Source organism: Aquarana catesbeiana, linkage group LG02, assembly GCF_042186555.1.
Source record: "Aquarana catesbeiana isolate 2022-GZ linkage group LG02, ASM4218655v1, whole genome shotgun sequence".
Lineage (NCBI taxonomy): Eukaryota > Metazoa > Chordata > Amphibia > Anura > Ranidae > Aquarana > Aquarana catesbeiana.
Window position 1 is genome coordinate 451,146,509 of NC_133325.1, and position 18,023 is coordinate 451,164,531.

The following is an 18,023-nucleotide window of genomic DNA, read 5'->3' on the forward strand; positions in this document are numbered from 1 at the left end:
AAAGTTACTGGCCAGATCACCAGGGGGAAAAAAAAAAAAAAAAATTAACAAAAATAAAAAAAAAATGAATGTAGATACTACATTTTAAAGAATTGTATTACACTGTACATTTTTTTTTTTTTTTGAGGTTCAAATATTCACAAAAACAGGCAAAAAAAAAAAAAAAATATTTATATATCCCCATCTCTCTGCATTCTTATTGAAGGCAACATTTTTAAAAAAGGCACTGTCTACAATACTCAATAAGCAAGCTACAATCTGCTTTTAATTTCCAATTCTAAAATGGGGTTCAAAGACATGCTCCAAAACGTTAATTGCTGCCAACTTAGTACCACACCCAACCAGATTAGAAAACCTCATAGTATAATCAATCATACAATTAGCAGGTTTAGGATGCAGGGGGGAGGATTGTGCATTTGTATGCAAGTTTGGCATGATAACTTATGGGTGCCTGAAACACGCACACACCTTGTCGCAGAAGGTTGGCTTGATGTTCATGGTAAGCATCATCCATTTCACTTTCTAGTTTCTCCCTAGCTTCCTTCATATTTTTCTCCACTTGCTGCCTTTGCTGCTTCTCCATCTCATCTAAAGACTTCCAGCGCTGAGAATACTCAAACTCAAAACTGCCATGCTGGGCAAATCGTGGGGGAACTTCTCTTTCTCTGTTGGACAAAGTAGATATTAGTCCAAGGTAAAAGCCACTATTTAAACTGGTTGACACATCCTACAAAAGCTGTCCAATAATAAAGACATACAACAAGCAAAGACATTGTACTTATTATTTTTTAATACCAGAATGATATTTTATCCAATCATGCAGCATTAAAACTATAAATTTTAAGACACATAAAATAGACAGCTTACATGCAGGTGAACCACTTTATTTCCCAAGCAATTTGCCGCCTGACGTTGTACCTCCTCTGCTGCACAGTCAGCAGTATAAATTCCTCTTCTCTACAGCTAGTCACCCCCCCAGTGGTTGGGACAAAGCAGCTACAGGACACTGACCAAGACATTCCTGTTATATCTCCTCTTAAAGTGGTTGTAAACCCACTTTTGAAAGAAAGTTTTTTTTTTTTTTTTTTCTAACACCTGCAGGACAAAGGCATAATGAGCTAGTATGCGTAGCATACTAGCTCATTATGCAATACTCACCTGAGAGCGAAGCCCTCGCTGCGGTGCCTGTACACAGCACCAGCCGGCGACATCACTCCGGAGGGGTTACCTCCGGGTATCGCAGCTCCGGCGCTGTAATTGCCCAGAGCCGCAATGACATCACCTCCGCACATACCTGCAGTAACGACAAACTGAAGCAACGGCACATACGTGCCATTGCTTCAGTTTATGTCAGTGTGCCGATGTCAGCACATGCAAATACAGGGGATATCTCCTAAGCCGTGCAGGTTTAGGAGATATCCTGGGTAGCTACAGGTAAGCCTCATTGAGACCGATTTTTTTTTTTTTTTGACAGCTCTGAAAAGCAAACATTTAAGTGGGGCACACACTAAGTAAATCAGGCAAAACGATTGTCCGAGTTTCATAGCAGAAACAGAGGAAGGAAATGAATGAAAATTCTCGTATGATAAAAAGCATATATTGTTTCCGATCATGTGCCCTTTTTCGTTTGATTTTTCTGCTACAAAATTGGTACACATTAACGAAAATAGTTTGTTCCCATACAAGAAAAATTTGTGTTTGTCCCTCATTTGTTCGGAAGGTTGGTATCAGCTGTCGAAAGCTGTGTACACCCCAACAGAAAATTGTACGATCGTTCTTTGGATAAAATGCTGGCCCGATTTCTTTTTACAGTATGCACGAGCCTTAAGGCAAAATGCCACCTTCACAAAAATCCCACCACACACTAGAAGTTGTTGCTGTGCATTCCCCATTCACACAAGTGGGGTGTATTTGGCAGCGGTACCACCTGCAAAAAGCAACAGGACATGTAAAGTTTGCGGTGCTGCAATGCATACACCCATGTCCACTGGCAATATTAACCAATGGACAGTAAAAATACAGAAAAGCCACCTGTGTAATCACCCCTCTGCTGCCCATGTAAATGGTCACCCCTGGTGTGCCAGGAAATTTTGAAAGCCAATAAAAAGGCGCTACAGGTATCGAAAACTAGCAAAAAACAAACATACTTTTGATATGAATGATTCTTCTGGGCAAGTTTTTCTGGGAGGCCATCTTCATCGTCAAACTGCTCTAGAGGCTCCACAATAACAGGCATTGGGGTTCTGTAAAGCACAACAGAAATATGCTGTAAGTAAACAACCTAAGCCAACAATTACAAGTTATAACTAAAGCAAAAACTGCAATGTTGCACTTAACAGTATTTTCAAACACGTGGTGCAGTAGCCAACACATGCACATTTCATACATGTCCATTTTGTCTTAATACTCAAAGTACATAATACCTGTTGATCCTGCAAGAAATCCAGTGCCCTCCTAGCTTTGACTTGACAACTCTGCTGCACTAAAATCCCAAGCAGCATCATCAGCCCTGCTTGACAAGACTTGCTTTATTTCGTGGCGATGAGGAAATTGAGTGTTGTGCAACAGAACTAGGCAGAGTTTAAAGCACTGCTTGGAATTTGTGCATCAAAGGAAACCACCATTTCTATATGCAGTGATTTGTAATGGTATACAACATGGGTAACTGTAAATACTTTACATAGATTAATATGCTCCCCCCTATCACATTTAAAGCATTTCCTTAACACAACCAAAATTGTAATATTGCAGGTGCCAAATAGATGACTGCATTATTTGCTTTTTTTAGCCCCTCCATTTTTACCTGGTGCTCCAACTAGTAACACACCTGCAGTATTATAGTACACCCACTCTGAATAAAGGTGCACAGGAACACCTTTGGACAGCCGCACTGATAATCTGGGGGAAAGGTAGTGTAAAGACGTACTAGCAGATTCAGGTACACTAACAAATTGAAGCCAAAACTCCAGCTCACAACCACAGCAAATTCTCTTGGGATAAAGGTTTTACATACACCACAGTAAAATTATAAAACGCAACACTTGTGTTTGAGCTGAACTCAAATATCTACCACTTTCTTCTACGTACACAAAAGGCCTATTTCTCTCAAGTATTGTTCACAAATCTGTCTAAATCTGTGTAACTGGGCACTTCTTTGCCGAGATAATCCATCCACCTCACAAGTGCAGCATATCAAGATGCTGAATAGACAGCATGATTATTGCACAGATGTGCCTTAGGCTGGCCACAATAAAAAGGCCACTCTAAAATGTGCACTTTTACTGTATTGAGGGGGTTGGGAGGGTCCAAAAACTAGTCAGTATCTGGTATGACCACCATTTGCTTCACGCAGTGCAGCACATCTTCACATAGAGATCAGGTTGTCGATTGTGGCCTGTGGAATGTTGGTCCATTCCTCTTCAATGGCTGTGCGAAATTGCTGGATATTGGCAGAAACTGGAACACGCTGTCATATACGCCGATCAAGAGCATCCCAAACATGCTCAATGGGTGACATGTCCGGTGTGTATGTTGCCATGCAAGAACTGGGATATTTTCAGCTAACAGGAATTGTGTACAGATCCTTGCAACATGGGGCCGTGCTTTATGCTGCAACATGAGGTGATTGTCGTGGATGAATGGCACAACAATGGGCCTCAGGATCTCATCACGGTATCTCTGCATTCAAAATGCCATCAATAAAATGCACCTGTATTCCTTGTCCATAGCATACACCTGCCCATACCATAAACCCACCACCACCATGGGCCACTCGATCCACAATGTTGACATCAGCAAACCGCTCACCCACACACCGCCATACACGCTGTCCACCATCTGCCCTGAACAGTGAAAACCGGGATTCATCTGAAGAGAACCTCTCCCAAAGTGCCAAACTCCAAATGTGAGCATTTGCCCACTCAAGTTGATTACAAAGACGAACTGCAGTCAGGTCAAGACCCCGATGACAACGAGCATGCAGATGAGATGCCCCGAGACTGTTTGACAGTTTGTGCAGAAATTCTTTGGTTATGCAAAACAGATTGTTGCAGCAGCTGTCTCATCAGGGTCCTCAAACTGCAGTTTGTCATCATAACCGACTCGAGTGTGCAAATGGCATCTGGCACTTGGTGTTCTCTTCATGGATGAACCCCGGTTTTCACTGTACAGGGCAGATGGCAGACAGCCTGTATGGCATGTGGGTGAGCAGCTTGCTGATGTTAATGTTGTGGAACGAGTGGCCCATGGTGGCGGTGGGGTTATGGTATGGACAGGTATGCTATGGACAAGGAACACAGGTACATTGATGGCATTTTGAATGCACAGAAATACCGTGACGAGATCCTGAGGCCCATTGTCGTGCCATTCATCCATGACCATCACCTCATGTTGCAACATGATAATGCACAGCTCCATATTGCAAGGATCTGTGCACAATTAATGGAAGCTGAAAAAATTCCAGTTCTTGTCACCCACGTCCTGACAATATCCAGCAACTTTGCACGGCTATTGAAGAGGCATGGACCAACATACCACAGTCCACAACAACTAACCTGATCAACTATGCAAAGGAGATGTGCTGCACTGCGTGGGGCAAATGGTCATACCAGATACTGACTGGTATTTGGCCCCTCCGATACAGTAAACCTGCACATTTTATAGTGGCCTTTTATTATGCCCAGCGTAAGGCACACCTGTGCAATAATCATGCTGTCTAATCAGCTTCTTGATATGCCACACCTGTGAGGTGGATGGATTATAATCAAAGGAGAAGTGCTAACCATGACACCTCACACTGAAGGTGTTTTTCAGGTGCTTTAGCGCTAAAAATAGCGCCTGTAAAAAGCCTGAGCTGCAATCCCAGTGTGAAAGCCCGAGAAGCAAGAAGCTTCTTTGCAGCGCTGTAGGAGTAGTGAATACCTGCTCCTAAAGCGCCCCTGCCCATTGAAATCAAGCCACCTGCAAAGCACCGCTGCAATGGCGTGTTGCGGGTGGTTTTAACCCTTTCCGGCTGCTAGCGGGGGATAAAAGCGCTGCTTTACCACCGACAACCAGGCACTGGCAGTGTGAAAATGCCCAGAGATTTATGAATATTTGAGAGAAATCGGTCTTTCGTCTACATAGAAAAAGTCAGATCTTTGAGTTCAGCTCATGATAAATAGGGGCAAACAAAAAAAGTGTTGCGTTTATAATTTCTCAGTGTAAATAGAAACAGATCATTGCAAGCACCTCCGAGTGGTGTTTGTCTCAACGCTAACAGCTTTGAATAGAAACTAGTACACAGTATAGGACATTTGTTTCTTCTCATATCTGAGGGCCCCAACCACCAAGTACACACCTGGAGAAAAAAGGTTGGATTTATCCCAAGGATTATACTTTAAGCGGCTGTAAACCTCAGAAAAATTATGAGCAAAGCATATGCCTCTATCGAGAGCACCAAGTGTCAATTCTGTGGTCTCCTTCCTTTCCTATCAGAACGAGCCACTTCTGACAAGTTTTCCCTGACACCACCAAGGAATTAAAAAAATAAAAAATGTGACAGGGAAGGGAGTTCCAGCACACAGCCTGTGATTGACAACCCCAGCTCTGTTCCTATGTGAAGAGGGTGGGTGCCCTTCCTCCAGTTAGCTCTCCACCCCTGCTCCATGAACAGTCAAAGAAGCTGTACAAGGTCTGCACTTTGAGCAGACGTAGGAGAGAGGGTTGCAAATAAACAGGTACGACCTACGCGAGGATTGGCTAAACAGGTCACGGGGGGGGGATCCACAATCTCCTGCCAGGTAAACAGCCAGGGGACCCAGACTTCCCTGAACACTGCCGTTGATGGGTATTGTGACTTCTTGATTACATAGTGAAGGAGCACGAGCACAATGACAAAATCACCCTACTATCTCCTCTAAACATGTGAAGGATTGGACAGCAGCACTGCACACCATAAAGCCCTGTTCAATCCCATCACTCCTAATAATGCTGTGAAGAGCGCTACAAACTGATGATGAGATTCAAGTACTTATGTCACATGCAGGAACATAGGATTATACATTTTAGAAACAAAATATACATAACTAGATTAAGTTTTGCATCTGCCCAAGATTTAGCTGTTAGAATTTCATAATGCACAGTAAGAAAACTTACGTTGTCAAAAGGAAGACTCCATCATTGCACCTTTCATATGCCTTTCTAGCAGCTGGCTTTGCAGCAAACTCTACGATTCCTTTTCCTGTGGATCTTCCACGGTCATCAACAATGACCACAGCTCTTTCAACTGGTCCAAACTGACTGAATGCTTCCTCCAATAGCTCGTTTGATACAAATGGAGAGAGATTGCGTATGGAAAGGGCAGCAGAGTGAGTGGCAAAACGTACACGAAGTTGTCTGCCTCTCATAGGGAAATCATCAAGTTCTGCTTTTGCAATTTCAGCCAGTGCCCTTGTTTCCTAGAAATGTAGAACAACATTCAGATTAAAAAAAAAAAAAAAAAAAAATTTTCTAAAAAAGGGCCTTTTTTAAACAGCTAACATGTTATACTTATCTGCTCCGTGCACCTCTTCTGGTGTCGTCCAACCCCCCCTCCGCCTACCCCCATAGCACAAGCAGTTTGGTATGGTGGCACTCATGCAGGCTCGATTTCAAGCCGGGATGGGTTCTGTCTATTTACACACAGTTGATTTACTCAGCTAATCTTAAAATGAACACTACATTTTGGCTTCACTGGGAAAAAAATAAAAGTTTAAGAACTAGACATCTGAAATGTATAGGTATTGAAGCATGGGAGCTGACATTACCAACCTGGTTATTCAACCGCTTCCAGGCCACCCATCGCACATACTGAGGCGGGAGGCCCAGCAAACAAGGCAGACTGTCATTCTGTCAGAGGGCGAAAGATGGTGTCCCTGCTAATCAGGAACACAGACATCTCTTCCTCCAGTCAGACCAGACCCCCCCCCCCCCCCCCCCATTAGAAAGCATTCCCTAGGACAGTGATGGTGAACCTTGGCACCCCAGATGCTTTGAAACTACATTTCCCATGATGCTCCACTACAGTGTGCATGATCATGGGAAATGTAGTTCCAAAACATCTGGGGTGCCAAGGTTCACCATCACTGCCCTAGGAGCACACTTAACGCTTTGATTACCCCTGATGGCAACCCCTTTCCTCCCAGTGTCATTTATACAGTCAGTGCATTTTTTAGCACCGATCACTGTATTCGTGTCAATGATCCCAAAAAAGTGTCACTTTGTGTCTGATTTGTCCGCCGCAATGTCACAAACCCACTAAAATTCACTGATCGCAGTCATTGCTAGTTAAATATCCCATAGTTAAGGGGTAAGCAACCTTGGCCCTCCAGCTGTGGTGGAACTACAAATCCAATCATGCCTCTGCAAGTCATGCCTGTGATCATTAAGGTCTTGCAATGCCTCATGGGACTTGTAGTTTCAAAACAGCTGGAGGGCTGAGGTTGCCTAGCCCTGCCATAGTTGGTAGATACAATAACTTTTGTGCAAACCAATCAATATACGCCCATTGGCATTTTTTACCAAAAATATGTAGCATAATACATATTTGCCTAAATTGAAAAAAAAATTGTTTTACATATTTTTATTAGATAGGTTTCATAGCATAGAAAAATAAATTTTCGTTTTGTTTATAGCCCAAAAAATAAATGCAGGTGATCAAATACCACCAAAAGAAAACGCCGTTTGTGGGGGGTGTAAAACCTTCTGGGGCTGAAGTGGTTAAAGGTGCAGACTGCAAGACCATTATTCTCAGGCTGCATTGTGTGATCACTTAGCCAACACTACCCATAGCACATTCAAAATATTGATGACCAAAAACCAGATTAGGTGTCAAGAGGGAAGGGAAAAAACCTACCATACACCCATCACACTACTGTGCCAATACGGGGCATAGACATGGCTATGAAAGGGTGCCCCCTTTGCATAAGGGCGCAGCAACATTTACAATGGTATGAATACCAGTGAAGCATAATGGATTAGAGACTACCCTCATATCCACGTGCAACCATTGATGCCTAGGAGGCTGGCGATTCTACATTGGCCTATACAAACAGCAGCATGATCCTAAGCAAAAGGCATACCAATAGCAAAATGCCAGACATGTACACCTGGAGAGGACATAATAGGTATGAAAAAACACCAATCGCTCTCTTAGGCTGGGTTCACCATTTGAAGTTGAAAATTTTTGCTTGAGTTGCAACTGAAACGGACCCAAACACACAGGACCCTTTTGCAATCCACACGTATTAATATAAATTATAATTTATTATAAATATAAAAATATAATTATTAATATAAAATATCACACTTATTCTGTAAAAATGTACATAGGGCACCATACAAATTTCAGGGGACACAATTTTTATTAAACACACACGAGAAGCTTACCAGCTTAATAAAACCGAACCCTTTGCTTTTGTTGATGAAAACTTCTCCAGCCTCCCCATACTTCGAAAACAGTTTTTTAAATTCATCATCACTGATGTCAGTAGGAAGGTTTCCAACGAACAGCCTGCAGCGTTGGGTATAGGTCTTTTCTCCTGGCCTCTTCAAAAGGGACAGTGTGGCCTTCACACCCTGTTTACAAGATATCAATTACAATGGTGCAAAAACACTTCAGATTTAATACATTGATGTTAACAGAATTCATTTTGCTTTACCTACCAAACATTCAACTGCAGCAATCATACAAACCTGCTGCTTCTTCCATAAGGGAGGGGCGGGGGAGGGGCAAAGCCAAAATGGAGCCCAGACAAAGGAAAGGCAGCCATTTTAGACATCTTATGTAATCGCTTCTCTAGACAAGATGAAAGCCGTAATGAAGCTCTGATTTGGTCAGAATGTACTAGTCTCAGCACAAGAGTAGCTACGCATTCGGTGCGTTACCGGTAACAAAATTTAAACGCTGTCAGCTGGTACTCTAATTTTTCCCCAGACACAAATGGACAAAGAATCATTGCTAAGATATTAAAGTGCATTGCAGCCCACATGATGCAAATGCAAAAAGACTGCATGTAAAGAATGAATAGAGCTCCATACAATGAAAAGCACACAAGCCTATATGATAAACAGCCAAGCTTTGTAACAGAGGAACAGTATGAAACCGTCTGAGATCAACTAAATGTTTAGAAGGCCAATCCTAAGGGCAGCTACATGTATAAGAGCAAGGTGACTGACTTAATATTTCTGGTCAAATCACGAAGCACAGAATACAGTGGACAATACAATATATAATCTGGATGATGATATTAGCATAGAAAATGACAACATTCAAAAGAAAAATATCCCACGCTCTACACACTTTTCTATAATAAGGGATGTGGCACCCTAGTCACATGTATTAGCCTGGATCTATTGTATATTAACACTAAACAATCTGATTGTGCAATATAAGATATACAAATGTAAGTGAACCAAAGAAAAAAAAAAAGTTAGACCCTCAGACTTCATAGTTGATGGCAGATCTAATGCAATCCAAACCCTAAACAATCCATGACTAAGAGTCTTTACATCTATCATGTGGATCATGAAAGTGCCCAAATTTGATTGGGTTGTTTAGGTGGGTCCTCATATACAGCTAAAAGAAAAAAAAAATGTATAAACATAGTATAGTGTATGGGCAGAATTAAGGAGACTGCACAATCCGATTTAGTGTAACACCAGTTAACCGCCATGTGCAAAGATCCTAGATCAATCTACATGTATGGCCACCACTGGGGTGGGGGGGCTAGGTAAAGGTCTGCTAGAAGCACTTACCTCAGTGAAGGGCTCCTCATGGCTGGCGTGGTCCATGTTGACATCGTGCTGTTCATGTGGCGGAGGATGGGAATGGAAGCGGGACTGGTGCGGCCTTTTCTGGCCGATCTGGTTGTTGGGCCCAGAGCGCCTTTGCTGCTGTTGCTGATGGTGCTGCTGCTGTTGCTGCGGTGGCGGCTGCTCCCTGGCCTGCTGCTGCTCCCGGGCCTGCTGCTGGGCCTGCTGTTGAGCTGGGGGCTGGCTAGGAGGGGGCATCATTTTGGCCTGCGCTTTCGGGGCCTGGTTCTGGGTAGCGGGTTTCTGAGCGCTACCCTGTTGTTGCTGCTGGTTCTGCTGCTGTTGCGGACTCTGCTGTGGGGTAACCGCTGGCTTCTGTTGAGGGGACGGGGCTGGTTTAGTCTGAGGGGATTGAGCGGGGGTCTGGGCAGCAGGTTTGGCTGCCGGGGTCTGTGGGGCCGGAGCGGGCTTGGCGGGCTCTTGTACGGCCGGCTTTTGTTCCTGGGCAGGCGGCTGCTGCTGGGATGCTGGTTGTTGCTGAGGCGGCTTGGCCTGATTCTGTGGTTGGCTCTGAGCTTGGTTCTGGCTCTGCTGTTGGGTCTGGTTCTGCTGCTGCGCGGGTTTCTGGGGCTGCTGTTGGGTCTGCTGCTGCTGAGGCGGCTTGTGTTGCTGAAACCCAGAAGTGTTGCGATTGGTGTCCATGTACCCCGGGCTACGGTGATAGTTCGACATGCCGCCGCCTCCTCCCATTCCACGGCCACCGTTACCTCGGCGGTACAGGCTCATTCCTCCCATACCACCCATTCCTCCACCGCCACCCATACCGCCGCGGCTTCGGTACCTATCCCGGGACATTTTAAGGTTAGAGCACGGAACCGACAAGACGCACAAAGAAGGCTCGTCACTCCAAAATGGCGGCGAAGAAGAGAGAGAAACGAGGTGGCTGTGTCCTCTACTTCTATACCCAGCTAGCGTTTACGCCTTCCCAACTATTGGTCCAATGAGAGGACAAGGAGCGCTGAACTCGATGTGCTATTGGTGAGCGAGCCCGGTAACAGGAAGGGGAAATGGGGGCTTCCTCCAGACCTTGCGATGGTGATTGGACCGCTTTCCCGCCTCGCTCCGCCTCTGTAAGGACGCTCGTCCCACCCTAAACGCATTCCAGTCAGGGCTTACTATGTTGATTGGTGCGTTTTGATAAGTGGCAGGCTCTAACACCAATCAGGCCACTTTAACCTTTGTACTGCGATTGGGAGATTCAAGCATATTACATTTTGTGAATGGAGGGTTTCTACGGGGTTTTGTGTTTAGAGGAGACAATCACGCCGAATTTTGCATTTAAAACAAGTGTCAATAAATATATATCTATATAGATATATATATATTCTTTGAAGACTGACGTTCTTGTGCATGTTTTTTTTTCAGAATTTATGCATAGGTTTTAAAACGTTTTCTGTGTGTTTGTGCATATGTGTATATACATATATATATATATATAAATCATTAAAGGAATATATATATATATATATATATATATATATATATATATATATATATATATAAATAATTCAGTAGTTGCCACTGCACATATATCAGAGAAAATGGGCCTGGGTGCTCAGCAACCCCATGAATTACATATAATATATTCCAAAAGATAGAGCAGCACTCACGGATGTAGATGAACACACAGCGATGACATTTTATTGAGAGGAAGACAAGCTAGTGCCTCATTGAAACGTCAAACTAAAACTTGTAAGCTCTATGAGCAGGGCCCTCCTATTCCTTCTATCATGGACTGGGTTGTAATTGTACCGTCCCCCTTTATATTGCAAAGCGCCATGCAAATGGTTAGCGCTGTATAAATTCTGTATAATAATAATAACCACTGTGTTCACCTCTCAAGACCCATGAGTGCTGCTCTATATTTTGGATTACTATATATATATATATATATATATATATATATATATATATATATATATATATATATATATATATATATATATATATATATATATCTTTTTCTATAATTCTTTTTTGAAGACTAACATTTTCTTACTGGATTTTTTGTCCAGAAGTTGTACACAGGTCACAAAATGTCTTCTGTGCCTATGAGGCATGATGCATGATGAGCAGATGGTCCTTAGAAAATCTGTGCATACCTATCACAATACAGCAGCAAGGGGGGGGGTCAATGTAAATTGTCTCTACAAAGCAATACACTTTGTTTCATGCCCCAGGCCAGTATCTTGCTATGTATTGTTCTGTCAGTAATACAATTCCCCTCAAATGTGTATTCCTTTTTGTATTCCGATTCTTAGAATTTGATTATTAAATATGTTGTATGTTTAATTTTGCTGTGAAGGACTAAAAGTACTATTCATTCTCATTTGATCTTTGGGAGATCCTTATTTATTTGACAGATGGCTTTAAAGCGGAGTTCCACCCAAAAGTGGAACTTCCGCTCATCTGATTCCCCCCCCCCCTCCGGTGCCACAATTGGCACCTTTCAGGGGGGAGGGGGGTGCAGATACCTGTATTAGACAGGTATCTGCACCCACTTCCGGGTATAGACTCCCGCAGGAGTCACGCTCCCTCCCACCCCCCCCACCCCCCCCCCGCTGTCTCCAGGGAAACACACAGGTCAAAGGAGATAGCGGGGACCACTTAGGACACGCAGCGCAACTCGCGCATGCGCAGTAGGTAACCAGGAAGTGAAGCCACAACGCTTCACTTCCTTATTCCCTCACCGAGAATGGCAGCGGCAGCAGCCGAGAGCCGAGCTGTAGCTCGGCTTCGGCTGCCAACATCGCTGGACTCCTGGACAGGTAAGCAGCTGCAGCAGCAGCTGCAGTATTTGTAGCTGCTGGCTTTTAATAATTTTTTTTCAGGTGGACTCCCTCTTTAAGTCATGCTGAATTCCAGGAATTACCTATTTTGTAAATGAACATTGGGCCAGCTTGGCTCAATGTAATTATCAATGTGTCACATCTGGAGGACCACTATGGATGCTGAAATTCCCTGTAATAGTCTATACTACATACAGTCAGTGTTGTCCTGTTTCCGGCACTATACCACTTGCCATCAATGGTATATTTTGGTTTTGTGCTGCCCTAGGCAAGACTAAAATTGGGCGCCTCCCCATCTAAATGTGTCCCATCCCTTCCTGTTTAAGGTCCACCCCTTCATCTGTAAGCCCCATCCCTTCCTCTTTATGCTCCACCTCTTCCTATTAGAGCTCCACCTCAAGAGTTAGTCAGAAACTGCGGACATGATACAGGAGATGGTCAGAGACTGCAGGCAGGATACAGGAGATGGTCAGAGACTGTGGATAGGAGTCAGGCGATGGCAAGAGACTGCAGACAGGAGATGGTTACAGACTGACTTGCTGTAATGTGCACCTTTACTGAATTCCCAGAAATTATAGTGCTTTAATATGTGCCTTTTTCTGTATTTGAAAACCATAAATAAAGATTATATATATATTTTAAAAAAATATATAAATAACAACACACAAAGCCATCCACAACTCAAGGCCCGAGCTACATGTTGTCAATCTTGTCTCCAAATATCACCCAAACCGCCCTCTCCGCTCTTTCCAAGATCTCCTGCTTTCTAGCTTTCCTGTCTCCTCCTCCCATGCTCATCCCCAGGACTTCTCTAGAGCCTCTTTCATCCTCTTGAACTCTCTACCTCCCTGAAAACTCATTTCTTCAGGGAAGCCCATCCTACCTCCAACTAACAGCTGAACTTTTTTTTACTCCGTAAAATATTTATTAAAGTTTCTTACAGAGTTTAGGTCAAAGCTCAGTAGAATAGATTGAGTGAACATAGAGAGACGGCATAGTAAAGACAATCTGGATATACAGTAGGATAAATGCATAGGTGTGGTGCACATTTACCAACTGAAGAGATGCAATCACTGGAGAGGAGCATGGAGTGTGGAAGAAGGAGGAAAGAGAAAGGGGGAGAGCAGGAGAGAAGAATGGGGAAAGGTGAAGGGAGGAAGAAGGGAACAGGGGGCCGCAACCGAATCTGCACATAAGTTGATAAGTTCTACAAGAACATGCCATAGTCCAAGCCGTGTTCCTCAGAAGTGATAACTGTATGCAAATAGTAGCTTTCATTAAACGGTAATTTCTTTGGCATCTATCCAGGCTGACCATATTTTGTCAAAATTTTTCAGAAAATTGCAACTGGCATAGATTAATTTATAAATTGGAAGAACCATGTTAGCTCCAGCCTTCCATTCCGCCACAGTAGGTGGTTGAGGAGCCTTCTACTCTAGAAGTATGGCCCGCCTAGCATAGAATGCAGAATAGAATACAAACAATTTAACATAGTGGGTGTTTGCCATATTATCAGTCATACCCTATAGGAAAATAAAGGGTCTCTGTGAAGCGATAGACCACTTGCAGTTTTGCTGGTGGACACCACCTTGCCCAAAAAGGCCTATAGTGGAGAACATGTCCACAGCAGTGTTTAAATATATACGGGGCAGTATTTGTGGGTGTAGTACACTCTATGTAGAAGCTTAAATCTGTCTATAGCTGATATCATAAAATCAAGAATTGGTCCAGACATTCAGTCCAGTCCTCCTTAGTGAGGGAAGGGAGATCCGCGTGCCATTTCCTATAAAGGCCATCGAGCCTGAGCCAGAGGGCAACAATAAGCTGGGCATAAATGGAGGAAAGTTGTTTCTCTAAACCATGGGTGCTCAACCTGTGGCCTTACAGCTGTTGTGGAACTACAATTCCCATCATGCCTCTGCCTTTGGGAGTCATGCTTGTAACTGTCAGCCTTGCAATGCCTCATGGGACTTGTAGTTCCACAACAGCTGGAGAGCCACAGGTTGAGCACCCATGCACCATCTGTCGTGAGAAGTTCCTCAAGTGGATGGGAGCACAAATAAACAATGCGCCAAAATTGTACATGGACTGTGTGCCTGGAGTTGGAAAAAATGAAAAAGCATATGGTTGGGTAATTGAAAGGCAGCCTTCAGAGAATCAAATCCGAGGAGACTTCCCTGTGAGATAATGTGGTGCAATAAGATGACACCATATCTAGCCCAGATCTGGGAATCAGGTATCATACGTGGGTGAGGTGACTTGGGTTCCCCCCCACAGTGGGGTGAGTATATTCCAGGTTTGTGGTATCTCGGAGAAGCTTGCAACCAAATCCTCAAGGTGGTACACATGGGCGCTGTGACAGCCGCACTAGCCTGGGGCCCCCAAAAGGGTAAGTTGCTCAGCTCTGTATAGGATTCCAGAAGTCACGCAAAAGAAAGCTCTATTTGTGGGAAAAAAAGGACGTCAATTTTGTTTGGGGACAGCGTCGCATGCCCGTGGATTTGTCAGTTAAAGCGACACAGTGCAGTATCGCAAAAATGGCTTGGTCATTAAGGGGCAAAATCCTTCCGGTCCATAAGTAGTTAAAGCATTTTTTGCTCATCAGTTGCTGTAGGAATAATAGGGATGGGCCGAACACCCCCCTGTTCGGTTTGCATCCAGAACATGCGAACAAGCAAAAAATTAAAGTCTATGGGACACGAACATGAAAAATCAAAAGTGCTAATTTTAAAGGTTAATATGCAAGTAATGGTCAAAAAAAGTGTTTGGGGACCTGGGTACTGCCCCAGGGGACATGTTTCAACGCAAAAAAAGTTTTAAAAACGTCAGTTTTTTGGGGAGCAGTGATTTTAATAATGCTTAAAGTGAAACAATAAAAGTGAAATATTCCTTTAAATTTTGTACCTGGGGGGGTGTCTATAGTATGCCTGTAAAGTAGCGCATGTTTCCTGTGTTTATAACAGTCCGAGAGCAAAATGACATTTCTAAAGGAAAAAAAAGTAATTTAAAAGTACTAGTTCTAGTGCTGGATATTAATGAATTGTCGGTCCCGACAATATACATAAAAGTCATTGAAAGGCATTAAAAAATAAAAAAATAAAAATGTGTGAGGGTCCCCCAAAATTCTATTACCAGGCCCTTCACTTCTGGTATGGATATTAAGGGGAACTCCGCGCCAAAATTTTTAAAAAAAATAACGTGGGTTTCCCCCCAAAAATCCATACCAGACCCTTCAGGTCTGGTATGGATTTTAAGGGGAAGTCCGTGCCAAAATAAAAAAAAAATGGTGTGGGGTTCCCTTAAAAATCCACACCAGACCCTTATTCATGCATGCAACCTGGCAGGCCGCAGGAAAAGAAGGGGGGGGGGCGAGAGAGCGCCCCCCCTCCTCCTGAACCGTACCAGGCCACATGCCCTCAACATGGGGAGGATGTCCCCATGTTGATGGGGACAGCGGCCTCATCCCTACAACCCTTGCCCGGTGGTTGTGGGGGTCTGCGGGCGGGGGGGCTTATCGGAACCTGACGCCCCCTTTAACAAAGGGGACACCAAGATCCCGCCCCCCCATGTGAATTGGTAAGGGGTACATTGTACCCCTACCATTTCACAAAAAGTTAAAAAAAACACATGAGACGGCTTGGGACAAGTCCTTTATTAAAAATAAAAAAATAAATCCATGCTCCTACTCCAGCGATGTAATCCAATTCTTGATCTCCAGTGATGGATGATCTCCAGCGAGGAACACGCACAGGATCCTGTCTCCACCAGAGGCATCCAGCCAATGGGCGGCACCAGCTTGACAGCTCTTATGTAGCTGAGGGCGGGGCCACCCATCCGGTGACCCCGTCGCCCTCTGACAAGGGGAAACGCCGGGGTTTCCCTGTTACGTGTACGGGTGGCCCCGCCCCCCTCTGATGCAATGGGAATAGACATCCTCCTTAGCAACTGATGTCATTGGTTGTTAGGATGCCAGTGTCTGGAAAGGCTTTGTATAACTAAAAGGCAGGCTTGATCCACCTGCTGGCTTGTATTACATTTTTTATATATTTTTAGGAATTTTGCCACGGCACCCCTGAAGAAACCTCAAGAAACCCCAGGGTGCCTGGGCACCCTGGTTGAAAAAAACAGTTCTAAACCAACAACTTGATTTAAAGGGAAGTAAGAAGAAATAGTGCATCTTCTTGCCTTCCCTTCTGAAAATTTACTCATAAACACTCTTCTGTACCATCTTACACACACCAGTAGCGACTTGCAAGTTTTACAGTATGTTAATGTTTGCATTCTTAGTCTATTGTTCTCTCCTTTTTTTCTCTTTCATGTGTTCCTGGAATAAAGTCTTCACTGAATGTCTGGACTTTCTCAATTGTTTAATATTTGAAATCTATCTTTTAACAAATGGTCTTGCCAGTCTTACTAAAATAGCCCCGGGTCTGTTTAAGGAGCTTATGGACACTAGGGGGGGTGAAAGGCAAATAGACTGTGCACTTTTGTAAGTGCAGTTGCACTGTGCAAGTGCAATTGCTCCAGAGCTTAGTAAATGATGTAAAGCTTCACATTACTAAGCATACCCAATCACGTGCTAGGAAATTGAAAAAAAAAACTTTGCCTGCATGTGATTGGATTATGGAAGTCAGCAGAGCTCCCCCTCATATACTAAGATCTGGAGCAACTGAACTTGCAAAAGTGCACAGTCTATTTGTCTTTAGTAAATCAACCCCAATGTGAGAAGACATGTCTTCAACATTCCAGTCCTTTAGAATGCTAATACAAGATTTCAGTAACCAAGCTGTTGTATCCTCTAGTAGTCAGTCAGTTCGCCCTGGTGATTCTTCAGTAGCATCCTCTCCATCAAGGCAGGAAAGACATTTGTCAGAGAGGTCAGACAACAATGCTGACTCTTCAGATAAACCAGAGAACAAGGGTTCCTTAGATCAGGATAGGCCAGAGAGCTAACAACAAAAGTATTTATTATCAGGATATGGAGGGCCTCTCTGGGAATCCTGGAACAACTGTCAATACATGATCAAATGTATGGGGGATTGCAGGAAAAGAAAGAGCATACTTTCCAATGCATGAAGCCCTAAAGTAATCTATCAAACAGCAATGGAAGCAGCCAGGGAAGCCTTTGTTTTTACCTTTGAACCTGAAAAAGAAGTTTAATTTTTCAGAGGATGATGCTTAATTGTGGAACAAATGCCCTAAATTAGACACAGCCCTGTGACAGGTTTCAAAAATAGGATAAAATAGCAGAGGAGGATCTAGGAAGCGGAAATCTGCAATTTCAAGCCAGCTTTAGCTACTACCTGTATATCTTGTTCCTAAATTATCTGATAGAGCAACATAAGACACATTTGGAGCCGAGAACCCCAAGGGACCAGATTTTGTAGCTGTTACTGATTATAT

The 18,023-nt window shown here is 43.6% G+C and overlaps 1 protein-coding gene across 3 annotated transcripts in view; it reads right to left on the bottom strand.

The window, feature by feature from the left end:
* The window catches only part of SFPQ (splicing factor proline and glutamine rich), a 28,900-nt gene extending 18,174 nt beyond the window's left edge, over positions 1 to 10,726 (bottom strand). For all 3 annotated transcript variants that reach the window (XM_073615588.1, XM_073615587.1, XM_073615585.1), the window contains exons 1-5: positions 9,775 to 10,726; positions 8,407 to 8,595; positions 6,136 to 6,437; positions 2,148 to 2,243; positions 469 to 665 (exon numbers count right to left, since the gene is read on the bottom strand). In XM_073615588.1, the coding sequence (XP_073471689.1) occupies positions 469 to 665; positions 2,148 to 2,243; positions 6,136 to 6,437; positions 8,407 to 8,595; positions 9,775 to 10,626 (1,636 nt within the window). In that variant the 5' untranslated portion in view covers positions 10,627 to 10,726. The remainder of the gene's footprint in view (positions 1 to 468; positions 666 to 2,147; positions 2,244 to 6,135; positions 6,438 to 8,406; positions 8,596 to 9,774) is intronic.
* Positions 10,727 to 18,023: the final 7,297 nt, after the last annotated feature.